This window comes from Apis cerana, linkage group LG14 (assembly GCF_029169275.1).
Source record: "Apis cerana isolate GH-2021 linkage group LG14, AcerK_1.0, whole genome shotgun sequence".
NCBI classification, from domain to species: domain Eukaryota; kingdom Metazoa; phylum Arthropoda; class Insecta; order Hymenoptera; family Apidae; genus Apis; species Apis cerana.
The window spans coordinates 7473462-7495874 of NC_083865.1; the positions used below are offsets into that span (position 1 = coordinate 7473462).

At 30.7% G+C, this 22413-nt stretch overlaps 4 protein-coding genes and 2 long non-coding RNA genes across 9 annotated transcripts in view; 3 read left to right on the plus strand and 3 right to left on the minus strand.

The window, feature by feature from the left end:
• Positions 1 to 11984, minus strand: part of LOC108000705 (uncharacterized) — a 306652-nt gene extending 294668 nt beyond the window's left edge. The window contains exon 1 of one of the 2 annotated variants that reach the window (XM_062084417.1): positions 11900 to 11984. In XM_062084417.1, coding sequence (XP_061940401.1) covers positions 11900 to 11916 — 17 coding nt within the window. In that variant the 5' untranslated portion in view covers positions 11917 to 11984. The remainder of the gene's footprint in view (positions 1 to 11899) is intronic. The other variant, XM_062084420.1, reaches the window with a different exon arrangement.
• Positions 7147 to 10335, plus strand: LOC108000704 (uncharacterized). 2 transcript variants are annotated; one of them, XR_009832678.1, is made up of 5 exons: positions 7147 to 7241; positions 7792 to 8029; positions 8306 to 8643; positions 9871 to 10012; positions 10166 to 10335. It is a non-coding gene; the product is annotated as an uncharacterized LOC108000704 (long non-coding RNA). The 2 variants fall into 2 exon arrangements; XR_009832679.1 differs by having other exon boundaries at positions 7176 to 7254.
• LOC133667307 (uncharacterized) lies at positions 10522 to 11080 on the plus strand. The gene is made up of 2 exons (XR_009832680.1): positions 10522 to 10656; positions 10732 to 11080. It is a non-coding gene; the product is annotated as an uncharacterized LOC133667307 (long non-coding RNA).
• A 2207-nt stretch (positions 11985 to 14191) lies between the features above and the next one.
• LOC108000647 (thioredoxin-like protein 1) lies at positions 14192 to 16604 on the plus strand. The gene is made up of 4 exons (XM_017061108.3): positions 14192 to 14473; positions 14896 to 15163; positions 15600 to 15883; positions 15963 to 16604. The coding sequence occupies exons 1-4, from the start codon at positions 14376 to 14378 to the stop codon at positions 16174 to 16176; spliced, it is 864 nt and encodes a 287-aa protein (XP_016916597.1). The 5' UTR covers positions 14192 to 14375; the 3' UTR covers positions 16177 to 16604.
• On the minus strand, positions 16595 to 22368 carry LOC108000643 (mediator of RNA polymerase II transcription subunit 16). 2 transcript variants are annotated; one of them, XM_017061102.3, is made up of 14 exons: positions 22224 to 22368; positions 21693 to 21839; positions 21412 to 21610; positions 21085 to 21331; positions 20846 to 21001; positions 20605 to 20777; positions 20181 to 20508; positions 19877 to 20084; positions 19627 to 19801; positions 19366 to 19512; positions 19070 to 19283; positions 17222 to 17331; positions 17003 to 17148; positions 16595 to 16903 (listed from the first exon to the last, which is right to left on the minus strand). In XM_017061102.3, exons 1-14 carry the CDS (start codon positions 22283 to 22285, stop codon positions 16780 to 16782), a joined length of 2436 nt encoding a protein of 811 aa, XP_016916591.1. In that variant the 5' UTR covers positions 22286 to 22368; the 3' UTR covers positions 16595 to 16779. The 2 variants fall into 2 exon arrangements, with proteins under 2 accessions (XP_016916591.1, XP_016916590.1); XM_017061101.3 differs by having other exon boundaries at positions 21693 to 21854; positions 22224 to 22366.
• On the minus strand, positions 17338 to 19023 carry LOC133667254 (uncharacterized). Its single transcript, XM_062084444.1, has one exon. It carries the CDS (start codon positions 18736 to 18738, stop codon positions 17587 to 17589), a length of 1152 nt encoding a protein of 383 aa, XP_061940428.1. The 5' UTR covers positions 18739 to 19023; the 3' UTR covers positions 17338 to 17586.
• Positions 22369 to 22413: the final 45 nt, after the last annotated feature.

Sequence of the window (22413 nt, forward strand, 5' to 3'; positions counted from 1 at the left end):
GAATTGAATTCTTTCATGCCGGCCATATTGTAAATTTCTGCGCGAGATCAATAGCACGGGGCCAAATAGCAAATAGGACGATATATCTGTCGACGTTATTTACCGAATATTATAATAAACAAAAAGATTATCCAACTAAAAATTGTCGTCCGATCTTCGAAAAAAAATCGACGCTCGCCTCACCGTCATTAATATTAATAATTTCTTAGGAAATGATCGATATCGTTCCAAATAAAAATTCCAACTTGTTCCCCAATTTTCGATTTACATCAGTATTGAATTTTCTCGCATCGAATCGATCCCAGCCAATTGAAATACATTGCGGGGTTGGAAAGATCGTTTACATTTATACATGATTATCGGTTGGCCTATACGAAACGTTGGTTAACACCGGACGACGCGTGAACACCTTGAATTGGCAGGTGATATATGCAACGTCAATAGCTAATCCAAATTACCGGCTCCCCGAGATCGAGCCCAGGATTACACGGTCACAGGTATCTATCCACAAGATATTCACACTGCGTGACCGCAGACTGAAGAATAGAGCTGCTATTTCGCGTAGAAACTACCGCCAATTCCTAACCCAAACTACCGGACCCTAGCCCTGTACAGAGCTGGATTACATTACAGCCGCGTGAATAATCCGCCAGCTAGTTACGCGGATGAAAATAGCGTGGGCGCAAACCTAGAAACAATTCTGCGCATCTGCGAAATTTTGCGACCCACAAGATTTCCCTCCCAGCTCGTGTTGATCGAACGAGTGTTAATTAAGACGAGGCGTTTTCGAAAGGTTATTCCTTCTTTATTTCCGAAATATCGAAATCTCGTAAGCAACGATTCAACGAATACGACGAAATTATATATATATATATATATATGGAATTAATCGATATCGTCTGTGTGCGTTTCATTCATAATTAAATAATCCGTTAATATAAAAGAGAAGAGATTGTAGAGGATTAGGTAGCGAAATGTACATCGAGTTTAGAAATTAACGATTAATTATAGATCGTTATAATCAACCTCCATTCTCGTTATTCGTGTTGCTGCAAAAATAACGATCGAAATGTTTGTGAGGTTTTATACGAGATTGAAATTTGAAAGAGCAAAAAATTGTTAGAAATCTTAGACTTGATAATTTTTAAACATACGAGGCGATGCAAAGGAAAGCATGCGGAATGATAGAAAAATAGATTTTTTTGGAGGAAATATTACGAAATTGGAAAAGATCAACGTAGATTGAACATGGATTAGGAAATCGAATATTACGAGATTTCATTGAGAGTCTGGGAGATTCGATCGGTATCAAACGTCGATTACATCGTGGCCCAACTCGATCTTAATTTTACGGTCACCGGTATCCCAGAACGAAAGTTCTTTGACCGCATTAAACATTAGGTACACCCAAGAGTTCGTGTTTGCTTCGTTTAAGTTGCGATCAGTGTCACACACCAAGTGTTTCCAAACTTCATCACGACTAATTGTTGTGAAGGCGGATGCCACGAAGTAGCCCATTGGAAATTTGTCAATTGCAGGTAACTGCGATTCTCGTTCGTACAGATGCCACGCAGATGTTCCTGAAAGGTCAAAATTACGACCAACGGTTGAGGAGTAGCAGTAGTTTTCCTCCATAGTTGACCACCATACTTCTTCTTTTCTCTTTAACTCGTTCAATTCATTTTCCCCTCCTTTCTTTCTTTCTTTCTTTCTTTTCTTTTTGCTGTTTCTTTTTCAATATGAAATTCGACGTTAACAGATACACTTTGTCGAATCATTTGTTCAACATCTCACCGTATCGGTGTACGCAATATTTTTCTAATTCTTATTTCTAATTTCTTTAACTTTGAATTATTTTTTAAGTATCTGTTCCGAAATATATATTAAGATGAATTTAAACTGCTGATAAGAGGTAAAAATAAAATTTCTACTGTGTCGAATTGCTTTTTGATTGTGCGAAGATCTGTTTGAATTATTATTGACACGATTAATCGAAAGTTTATTGGAAAAGATTTACGTTAAAGTTACAGATTTGCAAGGGGGGACGATTGACCCTTATCAAATTATCTTAACAAGGTTACAGATTAGGAGAAGGAGGATTACTCTCAGTGACAGAGTCTACCTTGTGCCGCTATCAGCGAGCATAAATGAAACCCCCGTGATTTATACATCGTGCAATGTTCTAATCGGGATTAGCAAGCCAAATCTCAGTGATTTATACATCTCGCTAAATACCTATTAGTCTACAATGTAAAATGATCCTACCCAATTTGATAACTCGTCAATTACGAACGATAAATTTGCACGATCTTGAAACAACCTCGAACGATCGTGAACAACTTCCAACCACGAGCGCACAATTCATCTCGAAACTTTCCAAGGTAACACGAATAAAAAGTTATTTTAAAAAATTAAGCAGGTTCTCTTATCCCCATTTGTAAAATTATCCAAATTTGCTCTGATACTTTTCCCTTTTCCTATTCCTAAAATACGAATTAATTATTCAAATAGTAAGTACATTTTAACATCGAAAGTAATAAAGTTTCTAAAATATTTCAGATCGAAAGAATACATTATAAAAAAAACATCCAAGAAACTCTACATCACCCTAACACCAATGATAATTCCCCAATGGAATAACGAACGTAGCTATCGCGACTAAAGAAATCTTCTTATTAAATATTAACCTTTCCTTTCTTTTTCTTTTTCACATTCATAGCACAATACTCGGAGGAAAAGAAATTTATTATAGAAAAATTTCCTCTATCGTCACATTAATCCGAAGACGAGAATCTCCATTTCCCTTGTATATTTTTCCTTCTTTTTTAATATCTTCATAAAGGTGTGCAGGGTGGCCGAGTCGTATTTTATATTTCGCTCTTTACAACAGTGTTTTTTTTTCTTTTCTTTTCTTTTTTTTTTTCTCCTTTATCAGGAAGGGTGCTCAAGAAATAGCATACTGTCACGTCTGGCAGGTTAATCAGAATTTTTACGGCTCCTCCCTCCCCCGCCCCGAAACTCGGCGCAATCAACATTAACCTTTACTGCCGGCTACTAATGCGCCCCGGTATTGCGATCCATCAGTATGTGGGTGCATTTTATTAGGCTTCCTATATCCGATGAGTTTAGGTCGGCTTTAAATGTTCGCCACGCCCAACCTATAATCCTACACCGTTTAATCTGCTCGTGTCTGATAACTCCTACGCCCGATAATCGTTCTTACTGTCGTTCATCTTTGCTTGGATCGACGCGTGGATATAAATTCTTTTATCTCGAGTTGGATTTTTATTTAAAAAAAAAAAGAGGAAAAAATGGAGAAAAAAAGGATTTTCTCGGCAAGATAGAAGTTTCTTCTTGTTTTTTTTTTCTATGTAATCTGAATCTTTTTCGATTAACAGTTTATAAAAATTGTTATTCTTAGGATATATCTATTGGTGGTTATTTGTGAGAGTTATTTGTGAGATTCGACTTGGAATTTCGAATTCTACCTACTAAATCCTATATACCAAATTCGAAATCTAAAATTTCACAGATTCCAAATTTAAATTTTATTCCCAATCTTATATTATTTTAGATTCTAAGTTTTCCAAAATCTTACGCTTCCAAATTTCTTCGAAATCTTAGATACTATCTCAAATTTACTATTCCCCCCAAAGATTCCACATTCTACCGTTCAAAATCGTATAGATCCTCGATCTTTCGAAAATTCGAAAATTCACAATTCCTCGATTAAACGATGAACTTTTGGTCGATACGCAAATATATCGAAACATGAACATCGGAAGAAGTTGCAGTTTTTCCTTGGAAGGGTCGAAGGAACGTGTACATCGGGCTTAAACGATTTTGCACTTTAAAGTCTCTATCCTCTCGTCACAGTGGATTCTATGGTCGGCGTGCACAAGGTTGGCGTACGCCTGTAAGAGGGAGCGTATAATACATAATGTTCTTGCCGCCCTGTAGAATGTACAAGGTTTCGGTTCGTACATCCATCTCCCGTGTCATAAGCAGGGGCCAACCTTCCTCCACTCCTGCTCGAGCCGTGAAACATTGTCGATTTTTCTTGCATAGGTGTTGTATGCGTTTTTGATAAATGGTCGGTCGGCCGAGCAGCTAACCAACCAAGAGAAACCAGCCAGGGGATGAGCGGTTCGAAGAGGAAGGATTAAAATCAACCCCCTCTCTTCTCCTTCTTCTTCTTCTTCGTTCTCCAGTTTCTTTCGATTTTCATTCGTCCCTCCCCCCACTTTTCCTGACGATAATAATGCTTAGCACGCGCTTTAATCCCTTATACTCGTGGAAACGAACGCGAAACCTTCCTTTAAACCGTCAGAGCGCATCGCTCTTCCTTAAGTCAACTTTAATTTTCGTGGATCCATGCAGGTGCATATCTTCCGATACGATTTCGTCCGGCACGTTCCCACTACGTGACGTAGATTTATCGTCTGTGCAAACCGTCTGAAAATTTCTTCCCTTTCCTTATTTTTCTTTCTTTCTTTCTTTCTTCTCCCCCTCCTCCTACGTATCGCTCGTTGAATCAAGCAAGTGATCATACAATGGTATGATATTTCATAAGATATATTTGAGATTTTTGAGAAAGAGGGATAAACGCAAACACAAGATAACAGCTTGGAAACGAAAGTTACTTTAATTATTTCAAGTTCGTTCTACTGAATGAAAATGATCTCGCTACGAAATTATCTTTTGTCCCAAATTATCGCACTATGCTCGTGATAAAATAAAATAAGAAATCAGATGCACAGTTTAGGAATTAGAAAAATATCATGGAAGATATATAATATTCAATATGTTCTATTCTTACGTTTCATCGAATTTTTTCTTTTTTCTTTTTAGATTCTCAGGCACATTAATAAAGACTGTCAGATATTTCTCTACGTTCTTACCCCTCCCTAATATACTCGATATTTTTTCAAAATTCGCACTTAAAACGTTACGTGTCCTCCGGCCATCCTTAATCGCCACTTTCCCAGCCGAGGGTGGGGCGCATTAATATCGATCAAGTTATCTCTGAAAGGAATGTCACATCAATATCAATTAATCGGCCGAGTAATAAAGGATTGCGTGCCAGGGAGAAAGGGAGAGACCTCCTCCTCCGCTCTTCCAACCCCCATCGATACATATCTACGTCTTTCCTGCGATTAGTTAACCCCTGACCGCGATCATCATCGTCCTTCGCTGATCATCGATACGTCCGCGTGAAAATTGCCATTAATTGGACGATTGATAATCGATACTGATCCTATCCTCGATAATATCGCTGGCTAATAATAAGAATAGTTGAAAATATCAAGTTTTCGAAAATTGTAAGAATAAGTTGAAATTCTCTTTCGTTCGAAAGATTTAAAGTAAGTTTCGGTCGTGTTTCAACTTGTTCGAATTATTCTGTAATATATCACGTTCCATTGATTCATTCGCGCTATTGACCCTACGTAATTTAATATTTTCAACGATGATAATAATCATCGAACGAAATCGGAATGATTATCCTACTAATTATGATACTCGTGATAATCGTGAAACAGTTAAAAAAGGAAAAAATGGTAAAACAGGAGATACGTACTTTTAACCGGAAGCCGCTAATAAAATTTCTACGACCTCTTCTATAATTAATGAAAATATATACCCGATAATGCGTTATAAATATCGCATTACCTTCCCAATGGGCGAATAATTACGCGTTGAAAATAATAATTTAAATAATAATACCCATCGCGTATTGAATGGGAGGAGAGAGGGAGAAATATAATACGATACGGTATTACGATATAATATCGAAGAAGACCTAATTACACCGTATAAAATACAAAAGGGGTCACAAAGTGGATGAATTCTATCCCATCTTTGTGTATGGAACGAGATTCGTTTCACCAAGGGGGAGAAAAATAGCGGAAATCTTGTGGAAATCGACGCACAGTGGATGGAGAGATTTTTGTACAGGGATACGTACGCCGTGTTGGAGCAAGATAAAGCTTCTTTTCCAATGGGGCAAATGTTCCGAAATGACCTCTCTCTCTCCTACGTGCTAAATTTATCTTTCTGCTAGGATAAGTGCAGTCATTCACCCTATCCGTTCGTTTGGCTGTTTAATTAACCATTGAACACGAGGGGCCGGGACTTATTGAAAATACGTCGACACGTGGGGACGTTGAACTCTTTTTCGGGTTATTGAGGAATATTCTTTTCAAGGGGAGGGGGGAAAGAGGCTTTTCGATAAAGGATAAAAGTTAAGGACTGAATTTTTATGCAGATGCGAGGATTATTATTATTGGAAACGTTCGGGTTAATTATTGAAATTGTTCGATTGAATTTTTACTCGTCGGATAACGATTCGATATGATTTGAATGATAAAATATTCGCTTTCTCCGTACATTTTCTGGATACAAAGAAATTGATTTTGCTTACTTTTCATCGATCAAATCGAAAATTAAAAAAGAAATCGCTAAGAGAGCTGAATTCTTCAGAGCGCAACTTAAGAATACGAATAATTCGAATATCCGCGAAATTCTATAAGGTATTCGTAAACAATCGAAAAAAAAAGGGAAAGCTTAATTAATCTCCCCTTAAGCTTAATAAAATTCTTTCCAATCCTTGGAGATACCTTGGAAATAGACGGCATCGACAAACAATTTCAAATAATTCAAAAAACACGACGCCACCTCTCGAGACAATAACGAATCGAGCGAAGGGAGAGAGTGAGCGTTCGTGTTCTTTCAAAGTTCCGGGAATTTTAGTATCGCAATTATATGGAGACGGTGGGAGATTGAGTCGGGGCTCATAACTCTTGCCGGTCGTAACGTTCAGCTGCAGGCTGCTCGATCCTGCATTTCATAGGCCGCCAGATGTTACGTATACTACATATCAGCAGCTACCACTTCACGCGAGCGTACGTATTCATTACTGAATTACGCCCGCAACACGCTTGTACCCCCTCTTCCCAACCCCTCCCCCCGTAGAGGCGCGCTTCAACCGCGAATCGCCAGCGCCAAATCTGCCAAACCGACCCGTTTTCTTTCTCCCTCCCTCTCCCGATCGCGAGACGACAGGGAGATACGAGTGAAGGTAGAGAGAGATGGATGAAGATAAAAGAGATATAAGAATAAAAATAGGGAGGAAGAGATATGAAGATGGAAATGAGAGATGGGGATAGAGTTTAAGAATATTCGTGATAAGCAGTACTATATTGTTCGTGCGAGTGTGTCCACTTGGATGATATTTATATATCGTACGTATATTTGGTATGTTTCATTGTAAATACGGGCGAGATCTTTTTCCTCGATTTTTGACCCGCCTCGATCGATATTGATACGGATATCGGAGTATTGGGGCGAAATTGCACGATTTTTTCACGCGATTCTTAATTTATTCTCGAATGGAAAAATAAGTTCGCGCGGTGAAATTTGTCAGAGGCTTTGAGAAAATTTGAAAAAATGCGAAGAAAACGTGATCCAAGAGTAAACGAAATAGGAAAAATTTATTTTACGAATCTCTTGGTTTTATATTTATTCGTACGTAAGAATGGTAGCCTTGCTTCGTTTGTATCGAGATCTCTAAATACGCGTGGTGTATATAAGGAATTTGAATGAAGTTAGAAATTGAAAAAAAAAGAAAAAAAGAAAAACGAATGTACAAAACCTCGAAGCGATTTTCACGGCGTGAAAACAACGAACAAGATTAGACGTTGGAAAAAAAATATTAAGATAGAATTTTATCTTAAGTGAAAGATAATAAAATTGGAAGAGAAATAAATATCGATTAAATTTTCTTTATCGCAGAGCGAAATACTCGTTTGCTGGCGAAGGAGAGAGTGAGAGAGAAAAGACAAGATTCTCGATAAGGAAGCGAAACGAAGAAAGACGGGGAAAGAGAATTATTATGGAAACTGGTGCAATGACACCTAATTAAATTCAGCATTATGGTCGAATATCGGACTGTCTGGCATCTCTACACCAGTTCCTAGTTCAACCCTAAAATGCCAGATAAAGCGATATGAAGTTAAGAATGGAGAATTAGGTGAGCTCCCTTGGGGACTGCGTATATACGTGTAACGTAACGATATTCCCTTACTTTGAATGTACTTCAATTACAACATTCCGACTTCCGGGATTCTACGTTTCTACTTATTATTCGGTAGAAATGCGCCGTGAAATTCCTATTTCTGGTATACACATTCACGCATTAAGTAAAATTGAATTCTATTAGCATATAATAAAATAAATTTCGATTATTAAGATTCTATTTTTTTTTAATGCTATTTATTTTAAATCGAGATATTCGTTTTCACGACAGGTGTGCCGAAAAAAAGAAACCTTTCTATAATCTTGCAAAACTCGCGAGATAATCGAAAACTTAATTTCTCATAAGGAGAGATTCGATCGAAAGTTAACGGTCGAATTTCGATTGATTTGAGAATTAAGCTAAAAAGGAGGAGGAGGAGGAGGAAGAAGAAAAATAGAAAGTTGGTAACTAACCGGACACGGTAAGGAAAGGAGCGAAAGCGAATAGAACTCTTAGTATCCTATCAGAGGTTTCACCGGCCTCTCGAACATCAATATCGGGCAAGATCAGAACTTAAGGCAATTGCGCACTGATACAACAAAGGGCATCGTCTAACGCGGTTATACCTCGTAAGCGAAATTCTATTGCTATATCCCATCTCGAGCGTCTATATTGGCCTCTCTCTGAGAACACAACCGTTCTCTCATCCCTCTCTTCTCATCATCTTCCTTCCTTTCGCCTCTCACCTCTCTCCCTCTCTCTCTATTTTAGTTCCACCCTCTTACTCCCGTCCTTCCGCCACGCCATCTTTCCCTTTCTCTTTCTCCTCCTCTCTATCAATACCGACCTAATCTACTTTGCCGGCAAATAGTGTTCACGTTTCCCAGACAATGGTTTTCTCTTAGCTGGATATCCCCTACGCCCCCGACACATCCCACTATCTTCCGCCTATCTATTCAATACACCCAATTGTGCCTCTTATTCTTTCCCCTTTTTTTCTCTTTCCCCTTCTTCATCGACTATTTATTAATTAAACGACACCCACTCTCTCTCTCTCTAAGAAACGTATCCTCTAAAAATTTAATCCTTGGAGATTCGTTTCGTTTTGAATTTTTTCTAATTTATCGCGAGTATTTCGGTTGGATTTAATGATTCAAACCTCGTCGTTTAAAGAAGGCAATCGATGGCAATTGCACTTGCAGCTGGTATCTTGGGTGGTCAAAATTTTGATATCCGGTCGAGAATCGATCGGGCGAAAATTCCAAATTAATCCTGTTAACCGCGTATCACGTATCATATTTTCCACGACGGTTCTCCAAGACGCGAGGCGAGTGAAAATTGGTGCAAAACTTGGGAGAGCAACCCACTCGAGTCGGCCACGAATCCTCCACCTAATTGATTCCCACCGTTCGAGCACGGTGCCGCCAATTCTCCACGAGGGTTAGTAAAATTAAACCCGCGCTAGGTGAATCGGGGCCATTGATTATCACGGGGTCAAGTGCTTCGAGCTTCCTTTGAAACCCCGCATTACCCCCATCCCCTTGTTTCACAATCGGCCACCCCGGACAATAGGTACACCGTTTCATCGTTTTCCAACCTGACTACTACGCTTTCGTACACTCCCCCTCTCCTCCCTTCCCTATTCAACCATGCGAATTTCGCGACATCCCGCCCTCTGATTCGTAACTCGATCCTTCCTTATCCGTGCACAGAAACGTGGGTAAAAAAAAACTGACCGAGAGAAAGAGAGAGAGAGAGGAGGTAAATTAGAAAATTGGAACAATTGGAGAGTATCGCTTGTATCGAATTGCACTAGCTGAAATTTCACTTGTTTCAACGATTACTTGAATTTTCAGATACAGAGAGACCTTTTATATATATAAAAAAAAAGAAATAGAGAGAAGTTTTCAACATAACATTAAGTCTGGTTATTAAATGTTTAAAAACGATTGATCATGATCGAGGAATACGAAGAGGAAAACGAGAGGAAAATCTTGCGTATGTTTAAAATTAACGAATAAAGTTATCTTCGCGGAAGATAAGACTGTATTTGAATATTTAAGTTTTTTTATTGAATAACTTGTAAATTTAATTTTTTAACGTCTCCAAATCTATTCTTGTTGAAAATTATATGAAATCTTTATTTTCTAGACATTTACGCGCCACCCTATAAAATCGAGAGTATAAGACATCGTATAAGCGAATTTTTTTACGATTTTGAAAAAAGTCGTTCTAAGTTTAAGTTTCCTATAAAGTTTGAAAAATTTAGAAAATTTTTTGAAAGAGTGAGTCATTTACATAAAATTCCTCATTCGTTTTCAGGCAAGTAAAATTGAAAAAAATATTATTTTTACGAATGCTCGATAGCTATCACTTTTCACTTTAATCAATAATTTCAAAATACAAAGTAATAAAATAATATCGTTATATTGAATGATGTTAAATTGTAATATTAATGATAATTAGTATAAATATTAATAATATTGTAATATGGTAAGTTTATAATTCACAGAACACACGGAATTCGATAAATATCCATATGTAACAACGTGCCCAAATTGTTTAAGTTATATAAAAACAGAAATTCATCGCCATACTACTGGTGCAACGCGTGCTATTTCTGCAGCTTTCGTCCCAATATGGTGAGTATATATTTAAAAAAAAAGTATTCGAATAAAAATAATTGAAGATTTAAAGAAGATGGAATTAAATTTTAGCATGTGTATGATACCATATATTACGACTAAATATAAAGATGTAGTGCATTATTGCCCCCGATGCAAAATTTATTTAGGCGTCAAGTTTGGAAGAGGTAAAATTTTATTTGGTCGATTTATAGTACCGATATGTTGATGATATATACATATATATAAAAAAGTAATAATAATATATTCGATAATTTTAAAAATCTGAACTGTTATAAAAATTATAATATTTATCGATAATGAATATTTATCTTAAAATAATGTTATCGATATTTATCATTATTAATTATTATCTATTATATATTTTCTTTGTAAATAAAAGTTTTAAATAAAGTTTTAAATAAGTTAAAATTAAAAATAATTATTTAAATATATGATATTACGTATAAGAATAGTAAGTATAGACAATCAGCGCCATCTTCAGAATATCGCAAATAAAATACATATAGATAAGGAAAGCAAATAATAATGGAAAGAGAAAATAAATAGGGTAAAAATTGCTATTGGCGCCATCTCTTGGGTATCGCAAATAAAATACATTTAGATAAAGAAAGTGAATAATGGAAAGAGAAAATAAATAGGGTAAAAATTGCTATTGGCGCCATCTCTTGGGTATCGCAAATAAAATACATTTAGATAAGGATAGCAAACAATAGAAAGAGAACATAAATAGGATAAAAGTTGCTACTGGCGCCATCTCTTGGGTATCGCAAATAAAATACATTTAGATAAGGATAGCAAACAATAGAAAGAGAACATAAATAGGATAAAAGTTGCTACTGGCGCCATCTCTTGGGTATCGCAAATAAAATACATTTAGATAAGGATAGCAAACAATGGAAAGAGAACATAAATAGGATAAAAATTGCTACTGGCGCCATCTCTTGAGTTTAATAAAAAGATGTGTTTTCGAAAGTATTCGAGAGATGGCTCTCATCGTTAATTCTTATCCTACTTTATCTTGCTTTCGAACAAGTATCTTTAACTGCTACGAGATGGCGCTGATAATCAATTCGTGTAAAAATTCTATGAGTGCTCGCGCAGATTCGAATCTTTTAGCACAGACTAAATATAAAAAAATCTTATAAAAGATCTTACATCTAATCTGTACTTTCTATGATTATTATGATATGATTAAACGACTAGAAGAATCAGAAAAATAAAAATGTATATGACTCACCAATGAATTCGAAGCATGTGCGTTGCTATTGATGATGCCTTGATTCAAAAAAAAAGTCATTGTAAAAGAACGTCAAAACTGGGAGAAAATCTGTAACAAAATATTAATTTCCTTTTTATTGTTATTAACAATTAAAGTAAAATATAAAGAATAAAATTGATAAGAAATTATATAAAAATAATTACCTTTTGGCATAATGGATAATCGCCTTATATTTTCTTAAAAGAAACACTGACTCTATACAACCGAAAACGAATATTTCAAGAAAAAAATAATAAAAAGGTATTAACGTGTCCGTTCATTATTGTATAATCGACGAACAAACACTGACTCTATTTCGTATAGAACTATTATTAAATTTAATGAAAGCTATTGTGTTCTAAAAAATATTAAAAACATTATTACACAAACACTGACTCTAATGATTGCATTGCACGCAATCACAATAATCTGGAAATAAAATAACAATAAAATTAGTGAATATAGAAAATGAAAAAAATATATATATATATTCTCATTTTTCTTCCTATCAAGCATATGTTTAAAAAAATACTGCTACTTTTAAAAGAATTAATTATTAAAATTAATGACATATTCTTATAGCATATTAGAAATATTTGAAAATTTTTTTATTATCATTTATATTTCCAATAATTATATATAGTAATTATAAATTATAGAATTATAAAGGTATTATACAACTAGTAATTCAATAAAAAGTTATATATATCTTTTTTCAATATAGCAATTTAAACTTTACCTCTTCTCCATGAAACAAATTATCATCATAGCGTCCATATTGAAAATCCTTTTTCCCGCCTAAAGTAATCTCAGCAATCAGCTATTCATCTGCACAAAAGAAAATTAAATCTTATGTATGTAAATGTATAAAATATAAGATTAATTGTAAAACAAAATAAAATAATTTAAGTTCTATTTTAGAAGACCATAATACGAATTGGAATTCTAATAGTCAAATAAATTAGTAAAAAATAAATTATTCTTCGAAGAACTGTTAATTACATTAATATTTAATAAATGATTGAACAAACACGTATTAATGAAATAATAGTATAAAAAGTAAAAATAATAATAATATATATAAATAAATATTATGAAATAAATAAAATCACATACTTGAAAAGAAACGTCTAATCGTCACAAGTTTAGAGAAAAGAATGACATCTCGCAATTTCGATATATCGAAATACAAATTGAGGAATATGCTTAATAATCGACATATCGAAACTTATTGAACATAAATTCGAATCGTCAATTTGGAAAAGCTAAATTATAAGAGATCTTTTCAATCTTGTACGTAAATCAAAAAATATACAAATAACGAATTGAATATACAAATAGACTTATTTAAGAAATAATTATATATATATAATATGTATATGAATCGGTTATAATCTAACGATTTCCAACATGTGAATAAAAAAATAAAAAAAATATATATTAATTAATTTTTATTAAAATCTTACCACATTTGAATGAATATTTAATGAATATATGCAGAAACATTCAAAGCTATCCCGCTTTCGAAATTCCAATCAAATGATAATTTACACAACGATAAAAGTTTAAAACACTATTCAAATCAAATTTAGTGTAATAACTAAGTTAAATAAACACATATTAATTAAACAGAGCTTAATAATTTTTATTTATAACCGTAATATAATAATCTATCAATAAAAATTTTACGTAATTACACACAACTGGTAAAATGCGACTTGTCACCACAATTTTAATTCTATACTGACATCATGCGCATTATGATGCGCAATGATTCATTTTGCTAAATCTTAGCAATCTTTTGATTGGTTAAAATTGTTTCTCCATTTTCTTATTTAATCCGCGCGAAAATTAAACTATTATATAATATATTTTAATTATGAATTCCAATTGCACACATTAAAAAATTCCAATTGCACACATTAAAAAATTAAATTAATGTTTCTTCATTTCAATTATCAAATTATAATTTATTTTAAATTATAATTTTTAATAAGAGGAAGAATGAACTCGATTCGATGAAGAAATTCAAATATGTTGAACATGAATGCAAATTTTAATTTTTATAAAAAGATATACGATAAAAAATATTTTCATATCTCGAACATAATATAGAAAAAATAAATATAATATAAATAATTTAAATAAATAATAAGACAAATAAATAATACAAATAAATAAATATTTAGAAAAAAATTTAGAAAATAAATTTAAGTCGCATTTTCATATATTCTAGCATTAGTTGCATTTTCAATTCATCCAGCTATTTTATATATAAAGTGCTTTCATGTAAGTTTCCAATCGCAAACCTGAATCATTTTAAATTAGCCATAAAAATTAAACGCATTCGAGTACGCGGTTCTGTATGCTCAAAGTGCCAGTCATTCAACATTTTGATAATAGTTGAAACGTTTTGTCGTCATTCATGTTGTATTAGATCATATTAAAAAATACAATGGGAGCTGTACGCGTAATCAATGATGATGGCCAATTTTATGGAGAAATGGCTAGTGCGGGTACAAAATTGGTGGTAGTTGATTTCACAGCAACATGGTAAGCTTTTTAAGGTTACATTAAATAAAAGGTTACTAAAATCCGAAAACTTTGATTTCCATATTTGTTGCATAAATCGATTTAGTTTTTAAATTTTTATTCATTTTTATATTTCTTTCATATTCAAATATATTTAAATAGTAATTATTACTTTGTACCATTAATAGCCAAAAAAAATATAATATTTTTATATTAGTATTATTAATACGTTATATTTATGTATTTATTTACTAATTTGATTTGAGTGAAAAATATTAATTTTATATTTCAATTTGAAATTAATAACATTATTAATAAATTAATAATATTTTAATATAATTGTAATTGATATTATAATAATTTCAATGAGTATTTGAGACAAACAAAATAATTTTTATTTTTTAAATTTTAATATAATGTTAATTTACTAATTTTTAAATTAGGTGTGGTCCATGCCAGCGAATTGCACCAATATTTGAACAACTATCACTTAAATATCCAAATGCAGTATTTCTTAAAGTCGATGTAGACAAGTGTGCGGAAACTGCTGCTATGCAAGGAGTTAGTGCAATGCCCACATTTATATTTTACCGTAACCAAACAAAATTGGGATTGTGTCAAGGAGCTGATCCAACTGGATTGGAATCAAAAATTCTACAATTTTATGGCTCTGGAGATTTAGAAGATTCTGAGAGTCCAGTATCTGGACATGTACGAAATAGTGATAATGTTTATTACCATATTTTTGGAATGATATTTCTTGCTGCAGTTCTGTACTTGTGGAATAAGTACCAATAAACAAGTTGTGGTAACCTTCTTTCAGTGGATATTAACATTATAACTTATTCATTAATGAAAAAAAAATGTCATCAATTAAAATATATAAGCCATTGATTTATCAACTGCATGTATTCATAATTTTATAATATTTTGTAAATATCATCACACAAAATTGATTATATATATTCAAAATATAAAACTTGTACCATATTTAGATGTTTTCACTCTCTTCTTAATAAAAAATGTTATTTACATACATATATTTCCCTGGATGTCTGTACCCAACTTTGTTATATATAAAAATATTAGAAATAAAAATAAATATTAAATATATGATTCAAAAATTTCTCAACTATATCTTTTGCAGATGGATCTAGCTACTTTCATTACAAAAGCACAATCTGAATGTTTAAATGAATCTGATGATCACAATTTCTTACAATGCTTGAGTACTGATGATGGATATTTGGAAAGTGAATGTGATGAACAATTAATATTATCTATTGCATTTTCACAAGCAGTTAAAGTACATTCTTTAAAGATTAAAGCTCCCAAAGACAAGGGACCAAAAAATATTAAACTGTTTATTAATCAACCTAGAACAATTGATTTTGATATGGCAGATTCTAATACAAGCATCCAAGATTTAACGTAAATTCATCATTTTTATATTATTTATACTACTTAATATATTATAAAATCTATCTAATAATATTATTTCTTTATGTAGATTATCAGCAAAAGATATTGAAGAAGGTAATCCAATTGCTTTGCGTTATGTGAAATTTCAAAATGTACAGAATATACAAATTTTTGTAAAAGATAATCAAACTGGTAGTGAAGTAACAAGGATTGATCATTTAGCTATATTTGGCTCACCAATTTCAACAACAAATATGGGAGAATTCAAAAGAGTAAATGGTAAGAAAGGAGAAAGTCATTAACAACAAATAAAGAATTGTAAAAGAATATGTTATATCAAATAAACTTTCAATGGCCGTCTTGTTTTAAAAAAAATAATATTAAAATTTTGTTCTGTTTCTTGTGGTTTATACATGCATTTTATGTATTCAGAATCTCCATAATTATGTAACAATATAATAAAATTCTGTAGTTTATCAAATAACAGCATATGTGTAATTTAAAAATTATTTGTTTATTAATAATTTATTAACAGTAATAGATTAACGAAAAATTTTGTAAAATAAATTGGACTATGTCTTTGCATTTCTTCCAATATATATATATATGTATTTACATTTAAAAAAATATTTAAAGAATTTTTACAAATGCACTTGCTCAATGGATTAATTATTAGGTGCAAAATTTTAAAAAAATTATTGTATTCATAAATAAAAATAATAAAAATTAATAATCATTTTATTTATTAAATTAATAATTATTTTACCTATCTAAATAAAAATTATTTACATATGAAATATGAAATGAAATTTGTTCAATATCAAATACATCTTAAATAAAAATGTAATTTATCATCTTATCATGTATAAAATCACAATATATATTACTATAAATTATTTAATTATTTAAGAACAAGCTTTATGGATTCGCCAAATGCCACCACAACGACAAGCTCGTGCCCATCTCTGATCCCATGCTCTAATTGCAGCTGTTCTTGTCATATTTTGAACTTGAGCTTTTCCAACACACCTAAAATTTTAATTTAATTTTAATTAATATAAAATTTTATATGAAGAAAACTTGAAAAAATATCAATAAATATATAATCACTATTATTCATTAAAATACCTTGTACATTGCTTAACAAGAAGTGGTTGTTTTCCAAGATACAAATGCCTTATACCATCCACAATCTGACCACTATGCATACAACCTTCAATTGGATTAAATTCAGGTACAAATAATAATTGTTCTGGTTCTATGCTATATTCTAACTATAATTTAAAAAAAAATAAAGGATTAAAAATTCTTTATAGTGAATGAGAAAGTACTGAAAAACTTTTTTACCTGCAAAGGAAAATTTTGATAAAAAAGCACAGGTGTAGCAATAGCTGTTATACTATTGCCTTGATGTAATTGAGGTATCATAATTTGATTAGGTAACAAGCAACAATCATCTGGAAGTAAAGCATTATCATATATCAGTGAAATAATATATTTTATCAAATTTTTCATTCCACTGCTCTATTTTAAAATAATCTCTATCAAAAATTTATTTTTTTTTATTTTTCAATTCTTATTTATTATTATTTTATAAATTTAATTAATATACTTGTAATAATATATTTTGAAATTAATATAATAAAATAATAATCTAATAATAAAATAATAAAATAATAATTTAAATCTTTATTAAACTAGAAAATATTTAATTATATTTCGAATAGAATAATTTTATCTTTTAAATTTTCATTTTCTTCATCTTTAGAAGTATTTCCTAATACAAGAACTGGTTTTCTATCGTTTAAATTCATGGACCATTTTTTAGCTGATTCATAATTCGACTCGATTTTTAAAAATACTTCAGTTTTTTCACTTTTTGGACTTTTTATATCCGCAATAAAATATGTTTTGTGATCTGTTAAATTCTCTATTAATTTTTTCTCTTCTTTTAAATTTTTATTTACATCTTTTTCAGTTGGAGAAAAGTCATCAGAGAAAAAATGTTTCTTCTCAGTTTCTTGAGGATTATTTTCTCTATTTCGTTCAGCTTTCTCAGCTTCTCTTATAAGATCAATAAAAAACAATTCTCTTGGTGAAAGAGATTCTTTTGGTGTTTTTGTATCCGATTCATCTTGTGGAGTAACTGTTACCAATTTTAAATAATCTTTTATCGATTCTTTTTGGTTCTTCAGATAATTGTTTCCAGACTTTAATAGATATTCATCTTCGTTATTCTCATTTATACTTTCGTTAATATTCTTTTTCACATTCACAATTCCAGTATGTTCGATATCATTGCCCGAATTACGACGATGAATCACTAAAGGCGGAAGATCTCTATATCTTTTAAGTTTGTTATATTGATATTCATCGGAATTATTAATATTTAATTTATCATGTGAAATTTTATTCTTATCAATAATTAAATCATTCAATGGTTTATCTTTCAGTTTCGCATTTTGCGAATAATCAAATTTAGTATTGATTAAAGATCCGGATTTCAGAGTACTGTTCGTACCATAAGATTGCAATTTTATTTTATTATTGCTTTTAATTTCAACACATTTCCAAATAATAATCAAACACAACATAATGAAAAGCCAAATTAGAAATGCAATGAGCCAATATAAAACCAACCAAATTTCAATCTTGTTTGAATGATAATTGACTAAAGTATTAATTAAAAGGGGCGTCAATACGAACCAATAAATAAAAAATATACAGCATGATACAATACAGAATATAGTTAATTTATACGGTGAATACGAGAAACAATTATTTGATTCACTTTCCTTCAATAACAATTTTTGTTTTTTTAAACTTATTGAGTTCGTATGTTTTACCGCAAATTTGTCATTCATTTTAAAAAATAAAAATTAAAATTAATAAAAATCTAAAAATTATAATACTATCGCACAATATGTTTTTATGCACACTGGCACATAATATCTACTCTATACATTTATCGCCACGAAAAAATCTACAATTTCCTTTTTAAATACGAGGATGTGGTTTTATCTTACTTCCGACCAATATCAATGATAAACTTGAAATGATTATTTATAAATATTATATCGCAATTTTATTATACATATAAATATTACATTAATATTTATATTACTATATATATCATATATAATATATATACTATATATTACATACATATTATATATATATCATGAAAAAACTTACCAATTAGACCATCATCTATTTGTTGAGTTTGACCATCACCATTTGGTTGAACCAATTTTGATAATAAACGGAATAAAAGGGCCAATACATCGAGATTATCAGCACTACGAAGAAATACTGGAAGACACGAAGGACGCAGTAAACCCCATATACGTATTATCACAAGTAATTCTCTTAATGTATTCAAGGCTTTATGATCTTTTAGAAGTTCATACTGCATCAAATAAAAAGAAAAAATTAATACAATTATGCTATTTTGACTAATATATTATTCAGAATTTATTTCCAATACTAACACCACCAGACTTCATTTGCAATCTCTGTTCTGGAAGACGAGCCAGAAGATTTAAAGCCAGATCTGCGACCCATTGAATCAATTGTTGTAACGATTGTAACGTACTTGGTTCCACAGTAAATTCTTTAGGATCGAGATGTAAAAGTACCTAATTATACATAATTATACATATATGATTATACATAATGATTATATCAATATACATTATGATTATAAATTTATTAAAATTTTTGCCGCAAAAAAAAAAATATTTTGATTTTACCTTATCTACATCAGTAATTGCTTCATTAATTACTGTTGCTAAGCTCTCTGCTGGTCCCTTATCATGAGAAATTAAATCTGACGGCCGTAATAATGATTTAAACGCGGTTGCTACCGAATGTATCATAAGTAATGATGACAAATCGGCAGCTTTACTTTGTCCTGATACTAGCATTCTAAAAATATATCATTACTTAATATGAAGCAAGGTAAAATCAACATGAAAATTTATTTAAGAAATAATATGAAACCTGTATAATGATATTTTGATGCAAAGAAATTGAATATAATGATACTGTTGTATAGGCTGCAATTGTCTATTAAAAGAAACATCCAATCTATCGCACAATGGCTCGATCATCGAAGATCTTAAACACAAGAGTACATCCAACCAATCTAATCCCGTTACTAAACAATATTCTAATAGTGTACAAGCATAACTTAATGTTAATGATGGTCCTATAAGAAAATTTTTTTAATATAATCTTTACTTTTCTAAGACTACTTTTCTAATTTTTTTTTTTATATAAATTTTTAGATCAAAAAATAAATTACCTCCATCAGGTAATAATTTATATAAATAAAGATTTCCGCGTGTATCACAAGCTAAAAGTACACAACCAAGCCAAGATATATCTATATTGGTTATCGAAACGGAACTTTTAAAATATTTGTTATTAGGTTCATCAGGTCGCCATGCCATATTTAAAGAAGAAAACGATATTTCCTTTAAACAATCACGACTTAAACAATGTATCGATGAATCCGCTAAAGCTACTACAACATAACTTGGAGGAGGTAATGTGGTAACTATAGATAATTTTGTAGTTGCTATCGCTGCAATCGGAGACGAACAACGATATTGCGATTGATGTTGCCATACCTATAAATATATATTAAAAATATATATCATTAAATTGAAATTATTTAAATTTGTTGTATGGAAAACAATTAAAACTTTAAATTGGAGAACACATACTACTATAGTTTTAAATGGTTCTAACGTTTTAGGCTGAAATAATTTGTGAACTGGTTGTGATTTTTCTCTCAATTCCCATACTTCCACTATACCACCACTATCACTATTTACAGCTATAACTAAAGAATCTGCATCTTCTCTGACTACAAACTTCAAATGTGTTACACTTGTATCTAAGAAAATAATTTTATTATTTTTCATATATCACAATATATAATTAAAAAAAATTATTTAATCATACATGTATTGTCTTTTGGTGCACCATCTTGTAGAAAAAAACTAGGCAATGCTTGTGAAGTTATAGTACATTTATCATCATTTTTACGTACTAACACCCTATAACATCTAATTGGTAAATAAATATTTCCACTACTTATGGCTACTAAAATATGACCATCTAAAAGTTTACAAAATCTTATATTAATCAATGTTAAAAAAAAATAATTATTTTAACATTGTTTTACAAATAATATATTATACTTTTTCCATAACATAAATCAACTGCTGTTATCCTGTGTCTTGTGCTGCCTAAACTCTCTGTAGAGGAGCAAATAGGATTTTGAAAATCTTTTGTAATCATAACAGCACCAACCATGCCTGTTGTTGAAACTACTAATACACCCTCTGCTGCTCTGCCTCCAAATTGTCTTACGGAGGGAGCAAAAGGTAAATGATTAAATTTTTCACTATAATGAATACTATCCTTTTTTTCTGTTACCAGTCCTGTCTAAAAAATCAAATTTTTTCCTATAAAACAAATTCATCAAAAACAATAATAAAAAGAACTTCTTAATATTTTAGAAATACCTTTTTCCCATTGTGAAACCAAGCTGCACCTAATATATGTTCACCAACAAAACAGGTAGAGCCAATTAATACCCAATCATTAAGAACATGATCTTTGAACATCCATAATTGAATATTTCCAATAGAATCAGCAACAACTAATTTATCACCTGACAAATCCCATTCTAATGCAGTGATAATATTTTTGTTTGATAACACTCTAATTACATATAATAATAATTAATTTTATGAAATTTTTTGAATAAAATATAAATAATAAATTATTTATAAATATTTCATACTTATGAGTATGCCAAGGCATATTCAAGTCACAAACATAAACATGAGATCCCCATGTTTTTCCATTATTATCATCTAACTCTGTAGTTGTAGTAAAAGCAACAATATTACGACTAGATAATGAACATAAAGATTGTCCCTCATACAGGCTAAAAATTTGATTACTGTATAAACATTAAAGAATTAAATTTTAAAAATATATTCTCTCTGAATTAAACATAATTTTATGTTATAATAATAATAATAATAATATAAATATATTATATAATATATTAATAATAATAATAAAATAATTATATGTAATTCTTAAAATTTATGGAAATATATTTAATTAATTATTAATATTACAATAAATAAAATATATTTCATTTTTTAATATTTTATTTTTGATAACACATAAATGTAAATAATAAATATTTATATATTTATATATTTTTGTTATATTATGAAATTTATTTTCAATAAAATATTAATATATTAAAAAGAATATTTATATACAATAAAATTATTTAATTGTAAAAAAAATCACATACCTTTCTTGATTTAGAAAAGGTTTTGGAGCAACTTTTCTATTCACAGTATATAATAAATCCATATTTAAGGTTATATTATGTTACAATTAGAAAATACTATGACAAAGAATACATATTCTCAAAAATTAGTTGTTTATTATTTTTGTTGAATTAACAAAAAAATATGAGACGTATCGGTTATAATTTTTAA